The sequence below is a fragment of the Acomys minous genome (genome assembly GCF_964271855.1).
Source record: "Acomys minous genome assembly, chromosome: 10".
Lineage (NCBI taxonomy): Eukaryota > Metazoa > Chordata > Mammalia > Rodentia > Muridae > Acomys > Acomys minous.
Genome location: NC_140491.1, coordinates 75,142,791 through 75,161,348, shown reverse-complemented (window position 1 = coordinate 75,161,348; position 18,558 = coordinate 75,142,791). Strand labels below are relative to the sequence as shown.

The 18,558-nt window shown below is 49.3% G+C and overlaps 1 protein-coding gene across 17 annotated transcripts in view; it reads left to right on the top strand.

Moving 5' to 3' along the window:
• The window catches only part of DENND1A (DENN domain containing 1A), a 476,985-nt gene that overhangs the window by 441,565 nt on the left and 16,862 nt on the right, over nt 1-18,558 (top strand). For 11 of the 17 annotated variants that reach the window (XM_084797945.1, XM_084797940.1, XM_084797948.1 and 8 more), the window contains 2 exons: nt 12,247-12,303; nt 18,278-18,366. In XM_084797945.1, coding sequence (XP_084654071.1) covers nt 12,247-12,303; nt 18,278-18,366 — 146 coding nt within the window. The remainder of the gene's footprint in view (nt 1-12,246; nt 12,304-18,277; nt 18,367-18,558) is intronic. The other 6 variants (XM_084797943.1, XM_084797942.1, XM_084797947.1 and 3 more) reach the window with 1 other exon arrangement.

The following is an 18,558-nucleotide window of genomic DNA, read 5'->3' as shown; positions in this document are numbered from 1 at the left end:
TAAGGAAATAGGGCCAGCATGGGCACCACAGGCCAAGCAGATAAGAGCTGGGAAGTGGCCAAGCCTTAGAGGAGCTTAAATTATACCCCATGGTTGACTTAGAGCCCAGAACAGGTTGTATTCAAGGGACTGACATCTGGAACCTGAACAGCTGGGACAGAAGTAGGTAAGCTAGAACAATCACTAATGACATCACTAATATTTCAAGTGAGAACTTGGGGAGCTCAACCAAGGATGCTGATTACATGAGTGAAGGTGAGGAGATGTTTAGGAGACTCACAGGCCAGAGCACAGCAGGAAGTCAGTGCCCTCCATAGCAGCTGCTGGAGATTGAAGTGGAGTGACACAAAAGCTAGACACTGGCTGCATTTCTGCTCTACATACTCAGCTGAGATTTGCAGCCCAGCCTGTGAGAGGGAGTGTCCATTGGGCTGTGCAGTCGGTGAGTAGACCTCCTCTACAGCCCAAAGCTAAGGCCAGCTGAGAGCTACCATGCCTCCATCCCTGAAATGGGTGCGACTCTACTGTCCCTGCAGCCCTATTTGTTCTCCGAGTAATGTGCCTTTTCGTCCAACTCCCCATGGCTTCCTCCTTCCATCCCAGGCTATGGGCTATTGTGGTCTCCCTGCCCAGATGGTGCGCTCTTCACCATCCCAAGATGCCTTTAAAACCTAAACCTGTGCCATGCTGGGTAGAGAACATGGGTTGTTTCAAGCCAGCCACTGGCCATTCTTGCAAACCCATTGGAACCCATTGGCAGCTTGTTAGGCCTTTTACGCCAAGGATCCCACAAATAAATACCACTGTATCTTGGTGCATCAGGGCTGGAGTATGGAAATAGAGGCACTGTATAAATAATGTATATTTACAAAATAAATGCAGCAATACATTAATGTTCAGCCATAACCAAGTCACCTAGTTTAACAGTGTAGGGGCTGCAAGGAGCTGCCATCCATCAGCGTGCATCAGCATCAGAAGTGACCACTGAAATGGAGGGAGGGTCCTGTGACCTTGAGGCCTTTAGTTTGAGGCAACTGGTGAGATCACAGGTTGGTACCCTAACACACAGCCTTTCTGCCAAGGTGTGACACCTACTGTGGCCGTGTGTTCCTGCAGATGTCTTGAGGTCTGCTGCTGAGCAGAAGGCTGATTAGCACCAAGTTGCAGGATGTAATAGGTTGCACCTCCAGGAAGATGGCTGGCTGGGCCAAAAGGATTTTCTAATTATGCATATTCACTCTGGCTTGCAAAGGGAGCCAGTGAGTAGACTTCCAAGTAACTCTTCCAAAAACCCTGTAACTTTCAGCCTCTCACCATGAAAGCTGGGCTAGGTTTTCACAGGGTCTGTGTCCATCTCTGACAACCCCTCTCTGAGCTCTGTCTCCCACTGGGCATCTGGTTCCAACATCTGGAACTCGGGAGAAGTAGCTGACAGAATGGCTAGAGTGGGCACCCCTCCCCTTGGTTGTAATGGCACAATGCTGGATTTCAGTATTTTAAATGAAAAATATATGCAGTTAGCTGTGCGCTGACAGTGTCCTTGAGGATTTGACAGTGAGATTTTCCAGCAGTTGGTCTTCGTTAGGATCCTGGCGGTGTTTAATAAGGCAGTGGAACTGCTGGCACCTTGGGCTCCTGTTTGTTCTCCGAGGGCTCGGGGCTGCTGCGGTAAGCACAGCGACCAGAGCTGATCATTACAAGGGCGTACGCCACCATGAATAAAAATGTCACACGTTTTCCCATCTCACAGCGGTACAAAATGTCAGTCCTGTCAAACACACATTGCAGGGAGCTGTGTGCAGTCCGTACAAATTGGAAAGCTGCATATTCCCCCAGCCTTCTGATATTCTTCATTTGAAGCTGAAGAAAAACAGTTGTTAACCTATTAGCTGGGATTTTAAACTCTGCTGAGGCTCTGGATGGTAGACTCTGACACAGATAGGAATGTATGCCAGGGTCCAGGAATTTTAAACCAAGTTCTCCATCCATTTGTTCCTAGAAATGGAGGAGAGAAAAATCCACTCCCTGTCTATCGAACCCAACTGTCTTTCTTTAACAGACACACTGGGGAAATTTTGGGATATTTCACGTCTAAGCTTCCTAATGCTTCAATGCCTGTATTCCACATGAAAGAAAGAAAGAAAGAAAGAAAGAAAGAAAGAAAGAAAGAAAGAAAGAAAGAAAGAAAGAAAGAAAGAAAGGGAAAAGAAAAGGGCTCTTACAAACAGCCGTAGGGCTCAGCCTGGCAAACCAGGGTAGCTCCAGGCTGAGAGTTGTTCTTGGCTGGGTGGTGATGGCACACACCTTTAATCCCAATACTCAGGAGGCAGAGGCAGGTGGATCTCCAAGGCCAGCCTGGTCTATACAGTGAATTCCAGAACAGCCAGGGCTACACAGAGACACCCTGTTTGGGGTGTAGTAGGTTCCTGATTAGAAGCAAGCCAGGAATGTTACTATTGCAAAGGACAAAGTAACCTGAGTGATGGGGACAACTGGTTAGTGCAGGTGCTTAGTAAAGGCCTGAAAGGACCTGCTGCTGGCTACTCACTCCGAGTGAACATTTATTATGTCCTTTACCATATGTTGGACCTGTACCAGGACCCAGAAGTGTCAGTGTAAGCCTCCCTCGCCAAAGACTGCCCCTCTTAGGGAAGAGAGGAGGCAGGATATGCCACTCTTTGGAATGGGGAGAGTGGAGAGCACCTCAAGGAAGAGAAGGCACCCTGGAGGGGTAGCAAAAAATCGTCAGGTGAGTGTGTAAGGGCTGGGACAGCACCAGTGTGTGTTGAAAAGGACAGAGGCACATAGCGCTAGAGTAGGTACTCTGAGTGATGGCAAAAGAAGGCCAGTTGTGATGGGCTAAGAGGTAAGGCCCTGGGGGCAAGGCCTGGGTCTTGATAGCTTGCTGAGCATGGGGATGTGACCAGTTCCCCAGTTCTCATGAGTTGGGAAGTGAGAGGTTATGAAATACTACTATCTGTACCAGTGCAAAATTAAGTGGAAGCTTTTCTTTTTGTTTCCTACTGCTGTACTGTTTGGAGTGGACACCATTCCAGAGATGATAAATGAGTCTTGCTTTTGCTGAGCTAGTCCTGGCCCTTAATGTACCGAGCAAACTCTCACCAACCAGGGCACAGTCCTAGAGAAATGCAGGCGGCTTTTCAGGCAGATCTTCCCATGGGGTTGAGCAGACCTCACAGTACAGAGAACTCCAGGATGTCAGCGAACAGCGTCATTGTGGGGGAGGGGGAGCAGTGCCCTGGGCTCAAGGAGTGTATGTCACCATCTGCCTTCCACTGCTCTGTGTACATGTGGTGTTATCATGAGAAGTGTGTGTACTCATGTGCATACCTGGGCTTGAATTGTGTCTGTGCCACCTGTTAGCTGTGAGGCTTGGTCTCGATGAGTCACTGAGCCATGTTACCTCACTGTTTCTGCCTTTTAAGGCAATATTGCTTTCTCTGGCATTCTTGAGACCTGTTATCTGCAGAGCTCCTAGCACAGACCTAGTACACAGCATGGGCCAAGAGCCAGCAGCTCCTGTTGGTATCAAAGAACATCTGGAGGTCTTTCCTCTCGCCTCACCACTAGTGAGACTCCTGGAAGATGTTGCCCAGGAGCCCACCCTTGGTGGGACCCCAGATGGCCATCAAGTGGAGGGAGCAGCAAGGCACCTGCCTCCTGCTTCTGTTTGGGCAAAGAATGGTACAGTCAGCAGAGCCCCCTGCCCTTGCCCAGCCACCAGCCGCATCTGGTACCCGACCTTCAACAGCCAATGGGATGGCACCTATTCAGGCCCTGCACCTGCACCAACTAAAAACAAAGGGCTCCCCTCCCACTGGCCCACGTCTGGCCCTCCTCCCTCCCCTGCCGCTGTCCCCCAAGCTGGCTAGGTCACCCCGCCACCATGCAGCCTTCCCTCCCAGCTGCCTGGCTGCTTTTGTTCAGCATGTGAACTTCCCCGTCAGCGGAGCTCCTTGCACGGGAAGTAATCAGGAATCTTGACAAGGCTTCAAACCACAAATGCCACTACAAATTAACCAGCACCACTACAAAATACTACTCCTGTCAACATTGGAAAGAGTGTACGGCTATTCAGGGCAGCCTGAGTGGCTTTCAGTGTAGCACGCACGCGTAGAAGGCAGGGTATGGCAGGGAGCCTGGATCGTGAGCCTAGCCTCTCTGGAGACCTCTTGCCCAGACCCCTCATCCCTCAGAACCACCTTTTGTCACAGATGCCCCTTCAGCCCATACACAGGTGGCACCTCGGGATAGCAAGCTCTGGACATAGGAAAACCAGAGGCTGAAGCTCATCCCCAGGTGTCAGTCTTCTTGTATGCTGTGAGAGAAGGTGAGAGACTTCTGTTTCCCTCCTGGAGAATGAGACACTGGCAGGGCCTCCATCCCAGGCTGGTCAGCATGACTGGCATGTTCTGGGTGCCCCTGGCCCTTCAAGAGGGCTCTGATGTGCAGTCCCCCCCCCCACCCTCTACCTCCCTTCTATAGAAAGAGGCCCTTCCTACCATGTTGTATAGGTGGACTCTCAGCAAGCAGATGGCCACTGCATCCTCAGCCATGAGATCAGGGTCCCTCCTGTTCAGCAGTTTTGCAAGAATATCCACCAGATGAGAGCTTGTTACCTCTGAAATGCTTTGGGACCAAGGATCCCCCATTTCTTTCTCAAGCCCTGCTGAGCCACTTGGGCCCAGAGCACATCACCAGGGCCCAGTATGCTCCAGCTGGCCTGGCTGAAACTCTGAAGCAGAGACAAGCATTTGATCCTCTCCAGCAAGCAGGATCAGCTCAGTCGTGGCTGGGCAAAGAGAACTGGAAATAATGACAGGAGTTGGGGGACAGAAGAGAGCCATGCCTTGGAGAGCTGGTTGGGCATTTCAAAGGAAACACTCCACAAAAATATCACTTCAATACACTTCCTTTTGGAGGCAAATCAAAAGAAGCCCTCTTTTATTTCCATACCTTGCATAACAGCAGATTTCCAGTCCCAAAGAGTAGCAGAGCCTTGCTCCTGGCCCAGAGGCCCTTTGTAAAGCCATAGAAAGCTTTGTCTTCCCCTCCCAACAGGGTCCGCTTCACACACAGGTCAGAGTATTGATGTGAATACTAGCCAGGAAAATTAACCAGGTGAACTCTTCCCTCGTTAAACAGCAACAGAGTGTAATTGTGAATTCTTTCACGCCTGCTCTGTTCCCAGCACATTCCCAGGACAAACTGAAAGACCCAGGCTCCATCCAGCTCCCCCTCAGCCCCCTCTATGCAGCCAGATGAGGTCTAGTGAGGAAGGAACGATGCAGACCACAAGGAGCGCAGAAATGACTAGGGCCACCTTTGGAGTCGATCTCTCACAGGCAATTGCCCCACTGGTCAGACCCACCTTTTCCGGCTCCAGAGTAGCAGAGCTTCTTCCCCTACTATCCTCCCAGGAGAACTGCTGCTTCTCCCTCTCCCTCTCACACCCCAAACTGGATGTGCAGAGCCCTTGAGTTTCATCAAGCATTTGTCCTCTCTGACCTCGGTGACTGCTCCATCTCCTAACATTTCATACCCTTTTCTTCACAGTGACGTGTGATTTTTTTAACCTCATAAGGACATTAAAGGGTTAGTCTGAGAATGTTCATTAAGGATAGAGGGATTTCATGTCCATTCCTAAAGAGCCCCATATCCCAAAGTAGACATCATAGAACTCCCCGTCTACCAGTAGCCAGTAATTGTCTTAAGATGGTGACCTTCTTCTGCTGGCCTGTCTCCTGTGTGTCCTGGGGCAAGGCCTCAACTCCCCTCACCTATGTAACCCAAGGCAGCAGCTCTCACTCCCTGTAGAGGACTCTGTGAAGTAGCAAATGAGTCAGATGGACAGGCAGTGCCCATGGCACATACAGACTGCTCCCCAGACATCCAAGGTGCCCCCTCCTTTCTCATGTATACTAAGCAGTCTCTGCCCCCACCCCAAGTCAGTGACTAGCAGATGAACATTTTCCATTCCACAGCCATATGCAGGATGCCTGTTCATCTGTGCAGGGCGCCCGCTCATCCGTGCCGCCCAGGTAATTAAGTTGATATTCCAATGCCACTTCCCCCCTGACCTTTTAGAAACAATGTGTTTTGCTGCATCAACAAATTAACTGCAAATCAGATGCTGTCCTTGTAAATGTGGATTTCATATCCAATGAGCATACTTACCTGGCCCACACAGCTGACAGAGGGCCAGAGGCCAGAGGCCTGCTCTTCTCTGGGACCTCTGCCATTCACACTTTCAGGCCTCCTTCTTGTGTTCACATCGTCCAGTGGTCCCAGTGGAAGTTGGGCAGACCTCCATGCCTAAAGAGGAGCAGTTACCATCTACCTGGCTTCCCTTTCATTTCATGCTCAAGAACACTAAGGTTTCTTGTGTTCCTGACTGCATCCTTCCCACTATGTTAGAAGTAAAATCACCTTTTTTAGCCTGTCAAGGCCCTCTTGTATCTGCCTCCCACCAGTCCCTCCATGTCTAAGCCTGCCCCGTGTACATCTTTGGCCTCACTCTACCCTTGCTGGAGTGCTGTGGCTCCCCTCTACCATGGACCCATACTTTCTACCACCCACATCTGGTAAAAGAATGTTTCTTCTGCACCTGTGCTGACCATGGTGTCTCTGTAGTCCCCTTGCCTCTAGTCCCTGTCACCCATGGATCCTGCATCTGATGCATTTTAGACTCCACTATCTGATGAATGAACAAACCAGTCACCTGCTTTCTTTGGAAACAAGAAAGCAGTGTTTTCTCTTAAGGCACACAGGGGACAAGGGGATTCCAGTTGACTTGGGAAACTCAGTGGATAAGAATAGATTAGTCCAATGAACTAAGAATGCTTTCCTTAGTTCTTGCTGCTGTGTCACCTCATATCAGTACTGCAACCTCTCTGGGCCTCTGTTTCCTGTCTATACTGGAAATAAACCTGTAACTTGCTTCACCAGGAACCAGGGGCTCAAAAGGCAGAAACAAGATTATTTTTTTTTATAATTTTTTTATTTTTATTTTATGTGCACTAGTGTTTTGTCTGCATGTATGTCTGTGTAAGGATGTCAGATCTTGGAATTACAGACAGTTGTGAGCTGCCATGTAGGTGCTGGGAATTGAACCTGGGTCCTCTGGAAGAACAGCCAGTGCTCCTAGCCGCTGAGCCATCTCTCCAGCCCAACAAGATTATTTTTTAAATAATCTATTTAATTTATTTTATGTGTATTGGTGTGAGGGTGCCAGATCCCCTAGAACTGGAGTTATAGACAGTCGTGGGCTGCCATGTGGGTGCTGGGAATTGAACCTGGGTCCTCTGGAAGAACAGCAGTGCTCTTAACCACTGAGCCATCTCTCCAGGCCCAAGGTAGAAATTCTTTGATTATGTCTAAAGTCTAGTGTCCTTCAGCAGAGCCTGCCTGGCTGACAGCACATACCTTGGAAAACCAAGGTCCTCGTGTCCCCAGTATTTTCCAGAAAGACCTGAGAGTATGACAGGAATGTGCAATTGGGTGGCTCTGTCTCAGCCGCAGGACCCCACGCTGAGCCTCCCATGGCTCTAATTGTGCTCTTGGAGTGTCCACAACAGTGTTCTGACAAAGGAGTTGTTTGCAGCTCCAGAGAGGTCAGCCGGGACCTAACACACACATGCACAGAGCTAATTCTGAACCTGCCTAGAAAGAGAAGCTGTGGAGATAGAGTCCTCCTCCTCCTCCTCCTCCTCCTCCTCCTCCTCCCCTTCTTCCTCCTCCTCCTCCTAAGACAAAGACTGTTTCTTATTGGTTTAGTCAGATCTCACTAGAGTATCCACTGCTGAAGGGAATGTGCTGTCTTGTTCTTCCATGAGTCTCCAGCCTTAGGCATACATCTCTGTTCTATCTGCATCCAGGGGAAGAACCCTTCCAATGTGTGGCCTTCAGGAAGGCAGGTATGCTGTGCTGACCTTCAGGAGCTCCAGCCCTGACCCTTCTTGCCACAGCCCAGCTTAGGAAATGCCAAATGCACTATTAACAAAATTCGTAGCCAATGGCCCCCAAAGACTGTGTAACTGCATGTCCCTCATCAGGGTCCTAAGGTTTACATACAATGTGATCACTATGCCACCTGGTCCTGTTCTGCTCTGTGTTAAAGCCTTTCTGCCCTCCCATTGTAGACCATTGAAAGGGCCCTACTGTAGCTCTGTACCTTAAGCTTCTTACAAGGAGCCACAGTTGGTAGAGCAGAGGGTTCAGGAAGCTCCCAGTTCATGGTAATGACAGTCACCAATCCTTCCCAGCTCTGCAGTCTCCTCAAGCCCCAACTCGAGGTGCTGTGGAGCCACATTCCCTCAATCCCTATCATGGCTGCCTTCTGGAAAGCAGTGTGTTTCTCTGCATTCATCTTCTTCTGGTTTTCTTTGTCCCCTCTTTCCACCTGAACTGCATCCATTCATTTGCCCCCTTCCACCCCCGACAGCTTTCCCCCATGCCCATCTTTGCACCCATGGCATCTGTCCTGAGATATTTGGGAAACTGCAGCCACCATAGCCCAGCATTCCTGCCCTGCCGTGATTACACTCAAAAATGAGGACACTGAGGCCCAGGGTTTACCAAAAGTCACCCAGCTACCCAGATAGAGGCTGGCCTCTATGGGATGATCAGAAAGGCATCCGAAAACCACATGCTTTAGCATTAGAAGCCTGGAACAGACTGCTCACCACTGTACAGTCAGTCCTTTGTCAATCTTTCAGGTGCCTTCTTGCTTCCACACAGATCTCCAGGGTCCCACACACTTGGTGGCAGAGTGCCCTAATAATTGGCACTACCACCTTTTTCTTTCTCCTTTAGCCCCTGGGGACTTTAATGCACACCCCTGAGAGCACTTCATTCTCCTCCTAGTGCCCACTCAGGGAAAGTGGCACTGGCCTGTGTCCCCACAGCTGTGTGCTTTAGATTAGCGTATACAACTGCCTCTCATGTGTAGCTCCCCAGAGTTCTGTCCTCAATGATGATAGCCTTCAGGGAAAACTCCTGATTTCAGAGGATCAGCAGGGTGTCCTGTTTGCTTAGGTTGGGCTTTGTTTTTACCTATCTGGTCATGCCAGGACAGCTAAATTGCATTATCCTTTCTTGGCATTTTTTTTTCTGAGACGGGTTTCTCTGTGTAGCCTTGGCTGTCCTGGACTCACTTTGTAGACCAGGCTGGCCTCAAATTCATATTTATCTGCCTGCCTCTGCCTCCCCAGTTGCTGGGATTACAGGGGTGCGCCACCAAGCCAGCCCTTCTTGGCATCTTTAAACTCCTACTCAGTCCTGCCAGCTTCTGGGCTGGGCGTGGCCACCAAGCTGCTGTCCAAGTTCAGTTGTAACCAGCACATGCTCCTGATAGTCACAGCAAAAATCAAATGCTTACAGGAATCTGCAAAATTAGCATCCTCGTCACTGGAGGTGGGACTCTGTCCTGGGCTCTGTCCAGAGCGCTGCAGAAAAGCAGGTGTGGAGGCACACCTGTGATCACCATACTCTGGAGGCAGCAGGAGGATGAGAGATGTCCAAGCTCATTCTCAACTACAGAGCAAACTTGAGGCCAGCCTGGGATACATGAGACCCTGTCTCAAAAATAAAACTAACATCCCTTGGGTTTCTAATGTAGCAGGAACTTTAAGCCAAAATCACTCACTAGGCACTCATCATGAAGTCTTATGACTACCAGAGGGTAAATGGAGGAGTACGCTGCAGGCTGCACCTGCCAGGGATATCGGAGAGTGCTGTAGGGAAAGAAAGTCTGTTCTAAAGAGGTTAGGTTGAGTCAGGCAGTGGTGGCACACACCTTTAATGCCAGCACTTGGGAGGCAGAGGACACTGGATCTCTGTGAGTCCAAGGTACAGAGAAATCCTATCTTGAAAAACACTTGGAAGAGGAGGAGGAGGAGGAGGAAAGAGAATTTAGAATGCAGCTTTTTTTAAAAGTTCATGTTTTGGGCTGTTTGGTGGTGTTGAGTGTTTGTAAGACACAGAAGCTCTGGCTGTGCTGACAAATGTGGTGAGTCTCCAGAAGGGACCAGACAGCCCACAGCGTTTCCCAGATTCATGTGGCTGGAGAGTTCTAACTCCCCTTTGAGCAATGCCTCTCCCAGGACCAGGTTCTCAGGAGACACACTGAGAGATAGCCACTTTCCCCTGAGATGACTTCAGATGGCAAGTGGATGGTTGGGCATGTGTGTGTTTGTTTCTTTAGGCGCAGAAGAGAGAGCGGCTAGAGGAGGGGAGACTGGCTAATGGTGGCAGCCGCTGATATCCACAGGCAGGGATATGTAAGATCTTACCAACCCGTTCTAAGAGCCCACTAGGGGAGAGGTGTGGTTGCCCACACTGCTCCTATGGGAACAGGGAAATTTGAAATGGTTATGTCATGGCCTAGAGTAACCTGGAGAGTAAGTGGGCAGCTGGGCTTCTATCTAAAGCAGTCTAATCCCAGAGGCCACCTGCTAAGCACTCTGCCACCAGCAGGGAAGACAATAATGCAGGCTAAAGGTGACAGTGGGACAAGACAAGAGACCTATGCAGCAGTAGAAATCCAAGCATGAAAGAAGCAGTGGAAGTGGCAGGGTTGGGGCAGGACACCTGGCCTGAGAGAACCTTGCACCTTAGAGGTGACTTAGGGGCTCTGTGTCCCTCTGCCCTACATACTTCCTATAATCCATGAAGAGGAGGAAACATGGCACCATGCCCATCCCCAACCTCCAACTAACAGCCAACTACAGCTTAGCCCTCATCCAATTATTGTCCGAGGAGCTGGGAAGCCACAGCTCATTTCTACCCACATCTGCTCTCTGAGTGCTGCTCTGCCAAGACTCTCAGGCCCTCAGGCTCCAGGGATGCCTGTGACATAGATCCAGACTTCTATGGGTCCCGTGAAGAGACCATACCAAGTGAGGCCCAACTCAGCAGCACTGGCTGAGAAAAAAATGTAATGTAAGCCGCACATTTGAATCACATGGAATTCTGAGTAAAGCATGTAAAGGGTAAAAGGAACAGGTGGGGTTGGTTTTTATAAGATATTTCACACAAAGTTCCAAAAATATTACCATTTCAACATGATATCAGTATAAAAAATAGCAATGAGATCTTTTATATTCTTTCCTGAGTCCCTGAAATCTAGTGTGCATTTCACACTTTCAGCACATCTTAATTCAAAGCCACCACATATGTACATTGGCTTCTGCACTGGCCATTGCTGAGTAGTCATTTTCAAATGGTGGTGTGTGTCTGTGAATTAAGTGACTGAATGGATGGGAACCAACGAGGGCTCTGCAGGGCTTGCTGGGAGTCTGCAGTCTTGGACGTATGCAGATCTTTTCTGTCCCTTGCTCTGCCTGCCCCTTTTCCTTCTTGTGTTCAGGACATGTCGCCAGGCTGTTAAGAGAACGAAGTCTGGCTTTGGAGATAGAGTTTCATAAGGAAAGCTACGAAATTACTCCTCTGTTGCTCCACATCCTGACTGCAAAAGCCAAGCATGTTCTTCAAGTTGTGTATGCTCAGCAGAGCAGGCTCCTCCCTTCCCAAGTCCCAGTCAACCTTTTACAGGCACAGCAATAGATCCCTCCAAGAAATAGACTGTGCAAAATGAGAGAATGAGGCTAGGGGGCCAGATGCTCCACCATAAGCCAGTCACATGTCAGCAGAGGTCCTTTGACTTAGAGTACGGGAGCCAGCATCTGTCCTGGGCAGGTCCTTGCTGGACAAGACCACATTTGCCAGGAGAGTCAAAATGGGAAGGTCACTCCTCCTTTAGGCAGAGATAGGAAGTGAGGCATAAGAGCCCAGTGCCACTTGAGGGTCACCTCAGGCTGGGCATGAACGAACTTTGGGAAGGATCTACATGACGCTACTAACAAAATCTAGACATACCAGCTGAGGACAGGAGCAGCCACTGATGGTTTTAAAAGTGGGTGTGGTGTGGTGTGGTGTGGTGTGGTGGGGTCATGTCCTGCTGCAGTTTACAAAGTCCCCCTGATGTGAGTAGAAAATGAGGATCAGAGCAAGGAATCCTGCTGAGAAAAGATTGTGATGATCCAGGCCAGAGCTAAAATTCTAGCAGGGGAAGGACAGGGCCCATGCAGGTGAGGGCGCAGAACATCCCCCCATTGACTCCAGACTCTAGTGTGGGTGCCTCAAGGCTTTTCCCCAGGCCTTGTGTAGAGATGCATGGAGCCATCTCAATATGAACTGATGTTTTAAGTTTCCACTTTAATGCAGCTACAAAGATTCCATCCCACTCGGCCGCCGCCTCCCAAGATCCAGCGCTCAAGGCCCGTGAGTAGCCGGTGGTGTGCCTCTCCATCTAACCCTGCCTGCCCCCGTCCCCTGGCCTCACTAAACCTTAGAGTGTGGACTCTCCTGCCTGGCACAAGGAAACTGGGAAATGGGTTTTTCAGCTTCCCTCGCTGCGTGGCATGAGCTGGAACTTGCATTTTCTGGGCTTCTCTCTCCTTTTTCTGAATCAGCTCAGTGACTTGCAGGCTGTAGCCGTGGGTAGCCAGGCATCTGTGTACAGCTTCGCATCATTTAAGCGAATCTCCCAGGGAGAATTGTATTTCTAGCCACTGAGCTTTAATGGCTCACTGCAAATGCCTCTTCCTCACAGAGGAAGCCACAGTGAGACGGCAGGGGTCTTATTCCCCCCAGGTCTTGGTTGGGAAATACGTTTGCTCTATCTTCCCAAGAGCAGAAAACATAGTGCCCGTTAAACGGAGACGGGCACCGCCCCCTGCTAGGCTTCACAAGGAGAGATGCATGCCCACAAAAAGTAATAAGGGAGGCTTAGAAAACAGAGGAAAGTACAGAGTACCAACCAGCCAGCATCTGTGAACAGAGTAGGACGTGGAGAAAAGCCCATAGGTTTTTTAAGAGAAATGCCTTGGCTGTAGTCATGGCCCAGAGTGACAGAGTGCTTACCTAACATGAGCAGGGCCCTTGGTTTGACTTCTTGCATCAGTGCGGAACATTTGTGAGCTCCTTTTCCCATGCACACAGACCTTGACCATTCTGGGACATAGCTTTCTCAGAGTGAGAAACCTACTAGGACGGTTTAATGGGATGGGAATCCCAACAGGAGGACTCCCAGCCTATTGCCCGAGGCAGCCATGCCCAGGCCCCAGACTCAGAGCACCTCAAAAGCTAGTATGCTGGCCCTTCTCAGTGCATCCCTCCAGATCCATCTTATGAAGGCACAAAGACCATGCTATGCTAAACCAAAGTCACGGTGTACATACCCAGCATCCATTGAGTAGCTACTGTCTAGGTAGATGTCAGATGTCCTGTGGTTCTGTTTCTTCCTCTTGCCCACTGAGTGAGGAAGTTAAAGGTTTGGGGTAGAGAAGGGGAATTTCAATAACTGCATCTGTAAGTTGGGAATCTACCATTCCAGCCACATGAGGTGATAGAGCCATTCAGTGCCCCTGTGAAATGTGTCACACATAGCAGAAAGAAGGAACAGGTAGCTTTGGGGGCCAGGAAGCACTTCTGGGTCAAATCTCATATAAGATAGCAAGTATTTCATACAAGCCTTAGCAGTATGGATTTGGGGATTCATCAGAACTGGGCTTGAGTGCTGAGGTATATGACTTTGGGCAAGGACTGAAGCTCTCTGACCCACCCTCCTCTATTTTATACCAGGCCCTCGTTCACAGTAGCTTTCTGTAAAGATGAACATTAATGCTATTTGGAAGACATTCTTTCTAACAGGTTTGCCATCTTACCACTTTTAAATAATCGCCTAGTTTATCAAAGGCCATTGTTTGCCTAGGATTTTATAGGCACTAAACCATTTGGAGGACCTCATCCTAGCTGGCCCTCATAGTAGCTCAAGTATACCAAGCATTGTGGTCACCCATTTCAGAAAAGATGCTTGGTAGCTTAACCCTTACCAAGGATCACCAAACTATAAAACTGTAGGTCCTTCTGCTGTTCCCAGTCCCACAGGCCTCTGTCTGTATGGAAGTGAGATAAGCTCCTCACACAGGACTGGGACAGAGACTCCAGGTGAAGAAACTTAACTAAGTTCTGTGCAGATGAGCTTCCTGTGAGGTCTCTGGACAGCATTATGCCATGGCAGAAATAAGAACTGGGAAGTATAAGCACCCTTGAATGTGCCTAGGACTGAGCTAAGTACGCCATATTATTTTGTCTATCCTTGCTCCAGCCCAGAAGCAAATGTCGCCAGGTGTGGTGGCACATGTCTTTAATCCCAGCACTCGAGAGGCAGAGGCAGGTGGATCTCTGTGAGCCAAGGCTACACAGAGAAACCCTTTCTTGAAAACAAAAAACAAAAAAACAAAAACAAGCAAATGTCATATCCCTAGTTTGTAGCCAAGATCAGAGAGATAGTAAGTGCCAAGCTAGCCTTTGAGACCAGACCTACCTCTCAAGTTCTCAACAGACAGCTTTTGGCAGCCATAGACAGCTGGTGGGTTCTCACGAATAGCCTTAGAAGCTTAGGCTCCAGGACAACCAGATCAATGTGGTTCAAGACGTGGTAGCTCTCTGAGAAAAAGTCAAATATTAAAAGCAGCTCTATTGGACTTTAGGCTTAGCAGTATGGCAACTTGGGTAGATTGTAGGGTACCTAGGCATCTGAGAACATGAGGAAGCAAATGTTATCCCAGAAGAAGACTAGGTACCAGCTACCTCCACCCGTAGCCAGGGTAAGAGGTGACTGACTAGCCATGTTCTTGGGACTCCTCCAGCTCTGCAAGTAGAGCCACTGAGAGACAGACTGAAAAGCTAAATGATATGTTGTCTACAGCCCAGGGTCCCCAGGCCACAGGGACTCTTATTTATTCTGGATGTATTCCTACCAGCATGTCCAGTAGACTCCAATCCACCCTGGGAGACCTGGGACACAGAACTCCTAAGGGCCACAGAGAAGACAGCATGACATGATTCCATGTCAGGATTTGTCAGGTCATTGACTATAAACATGGCTAAGCACAACAGCTGCTGGCCTGGGTGGCAAGGACGTGGGGTGGTAGGCACTCAGCCATGACAACAGGGATTGTGTAGCCCAGCACCTGTGGCGTGAGCTTGGCTGTGGCCAGAGGATCTGAGGGGTCTTCTTAATAATGGGAAGGAAAGAGCAAAAGAAAATCGTGCTGGTGTCTCCTGGATGAGGGGCAGCGGCTGGAGCCACCAGGGAGAGGCAAGCTGCTGTGGGCCCACATGTGAAGCTCTTTATAGCTCTCTATTTATTATTTCTTGCTCACTATTAAAATCAAATGTACTCAGTGCTTTTGTATTCAATACACACTTAACCCTGCCGACTTAGATTTCTCAGGTTTTGAATCCGGTGGGGAATTGGCTGGCTTCCCAACTTTCCCCTCCAGTCCCCCGAACAGAGATGGAAAGCCCTGTTTAGCATTCATTCCCCTGGTGCTGCCGAGATCCTAGCAATGGTGGGATAGCCCTGTTGTGTATGAGAGGGCTTTTTCCCCTCCAGCCAGCCGTAACCCTTCCTAACTACCCCAAAAGAGGGATGGCACTGTGGAAATATTCCGGGTTTGTCCTCATTGTCTTGTGATTCAGCTTTGATTAAACCAAATGCCCTGTGATTCTAGGCCTGGTTGTGGTCTGACACTGCATGGTCTGTGTGTGTGTGTTGTGTGTGTGTGTACGCCCATGTGCATACATGCAAACCATCGCCTCATGTGCATGCCTTTGTGGATGTCTGTTTGTGAGACTGTATATACACTGCAGTCTCCTGGCCCTGGTGCGTTTGGGTGTTTGTCTGTAATGATAATCCTACAGCAGTGAGGTATGTGTGGCTCTGGGTGGGTCTGTAACCACAGGGGTGACTGTCTCTGGTCCGCTGTGTCTTTCCCGCCCTCCCTCACCCCTCGCGCCTCTCCCTCCTCTGTCTGTTTTATCATCCCTAATGAAGCAGTCTCCTCCATCGATCCTGCTGATTGCCAACCCATTCCTTTTGTTTGTTGGCGCTGAGCCATTCAGCAGCACTCTGACAGCTCAGCTCGTCTAATTAGCTCTGTTGTTCTTTTTCCCCATGTTTCACCACGTTGCAAGTTCAGTTGAAGTTGCCACAAACTTAATCCCCCCCATTTCAGTAGCAAGTTCACATTCCTAACCTGTCTTCATTGTAGTAAGGAGCAGCCCTGTGCAGCACAAGCTGACAGGCCATAATGTCTGACCTTCCTGAGCACAGTCCCCAGGTCCCTGGCCAGGGCAGAAGAGCTGTTCCACCCAGCTGCATTCTCCTCCTTTGCAGGCAGAGTCTCAGGGATCCGAGAGGCCTTGCTGGGAAAACTAGCTCCATAAGAGAACAGGGACAGATATAGCCATCTATTTATTCAGCAAATGTTGACCAAATGTCTGCTGGGTGCAGGCACCATTCTAATAACAATGACAACCACAATAGTATTTACCACTGTTAGATTCCAGACAGTAACACTGGCCTGTCTACAAATTCTGCTGAAGCTCCACTATGTACCAGGCTCCTCACAGGATGCCTGAAAGGATTAAGGCTATCTGCAATCTATCTTCTTACAGGCACCTCCCTCCCTCCCTTTTGCTATTGATAAAAGGGGGCATCTCAGTCACAAAGAAGCAGGCAAGCATTTCTGGAGGCCACATTCTGTGCAGTGTCCACACCAGTGTGCTACCCACACCCTGTGGTTGAGTCTTAACAATAGCTCTGTGGAAGAAGACAGCATGTTTTGTGGAATGTTCTTGGCCTTTACCACATCTCTGATTTGCCAAATGAGGCTGAGCTCAGACTGGCTGCTCCACAGGAAAATCTTTGGTTCGGTCAGACGTGCGCAGACCTGAGGGCTCCATGAGACTCTATCAAGACTGGTCTTGTATGCAGCCAACTTCTGTAATCTTGTTCCTACGCCATTGTGCTGTGTCACCTACCAGTTGCTGGGGGCAGGGTTATTCTGGAAAAGAGCAGTAGGTAGCGGAGTGTGTGCACTATCCTTCCCATCTTGTCAGCAGAGCTCAGCCAGTGTGTCGTTGCAGATGCAGGGAGTGCTTGCCCCCTATACCTGCTGCAAGAGCCACAGAGGGACATTCTCGGCTCTCTTCCCAAACCTCATTGGCATGGGAAGTGGTCAGAGGTGATGGTACCACACATAAAGCCACACAATACTCATTGGACCAAATGAAACTCATCCTAAGACTTCCCAGAAGGGGCTGGAGAGATGGTTCAGTGATTAAGAGCACTGGCTGTTCTTCCAGAGATCCTGAGTTCAATTCCCAGCACCCACATGGTAGCTCACAACCATCTATAATGGGATCTGATTCCCTCTTCTGTGTGCATGAAAAACAGAGCATCATATACATGAAATAAATAAATAAATAAATCTTTTTAAAAATTTTTTTTAAAGTGCCAGAAATTCATTCATCGCAGACTCTGATGGGGCAGGCAAGGGGGCATCCTTTCCTCTGAGGCTCCATCTTGGTTTTCAGAGGTGGCAGCTCAGAATAATCCATCTACCCACAGTGTCAGCAATAAAAGTAGGAAGCTGGGGGCTGGAGAGATGGCTCAGAGGTTAAGAGCACTGTCTGTTCTTCCTAAGGTCCTAAGTTCAATTCCCAGCAACCACATGGTGGCTCACAACCATCTATAATGTGATCTGATGCCCTCTTCTGGCTTGCAGTTGTATGTGCAGGCAGAACACTGTATACATAATAAATAAATCTTTAAAAATTAAAAAAAAAAATAGGAAGCTATCTGCTGCCCTAAACTGGGCTTTGTGCAGCACCCAATTGAACCCTACTGGAGGGCCGGACGTAGGAGTACCCTGGGAAGCTGTTGGCTTAGCTGACTGGCTACTCTGTGTAGCTGTCAGTTGCTTCCCCACTTCCCTGAGAGAGGAAAATAAGTATCCTGTAATTCAGCTGTAAAAGAGTACACTGAGCATGTGTACCCACAAAACAAGTGTGAGTGGAACCTCCTTGTTCCACACACTGATTGCTGAATTCCATAGCTAAGGATTTTGTTGTTCTGCCTCCCATGTAGTTCACACCTCACTCTGCCCTCTGAAAGGCCAGTGGGTCTGCAGATGAGGAGAGCCTTTCTGCTTAAATTCCAGATAGCATGTCCATATGCCGTATGGTAAATGGTGGTATTTCCTTGACAAGCAGGACACTGGTAGCCCAGACCTGGAGAATTTCTGCCCAAGCCTTCTGGGCTACCTACCCTAATGCTCACAATGGACCTGTGGGGCCTTTCCAACTCACTCCTTCTTGGGGATTTCCCCATGCTCATCCTTAGGTCCGACCACCTCGTCCACATGTCGTCAGGAGACCCAAGAGCAACATCACTGTGGAAGGCCGAAGGACATCTGTCTCAAGCCCTGAGCAGTGAGTACTATTGGCCTCTCTCATCTCTCCCTAAGAACCCAAAGAGCCAGAGCTTTGTAGTGATGAAGCGTGAAGCCTCAGCCTTCCTCTCGGAGGCACCCTTGAAATCCTGAGCAGGTGTTAAACAAGGAGGCCAGACAGGGAGCAGGGCTTGGTCATTGGTGTCAGAGTCTGAGCCTCGGCTGTCACATC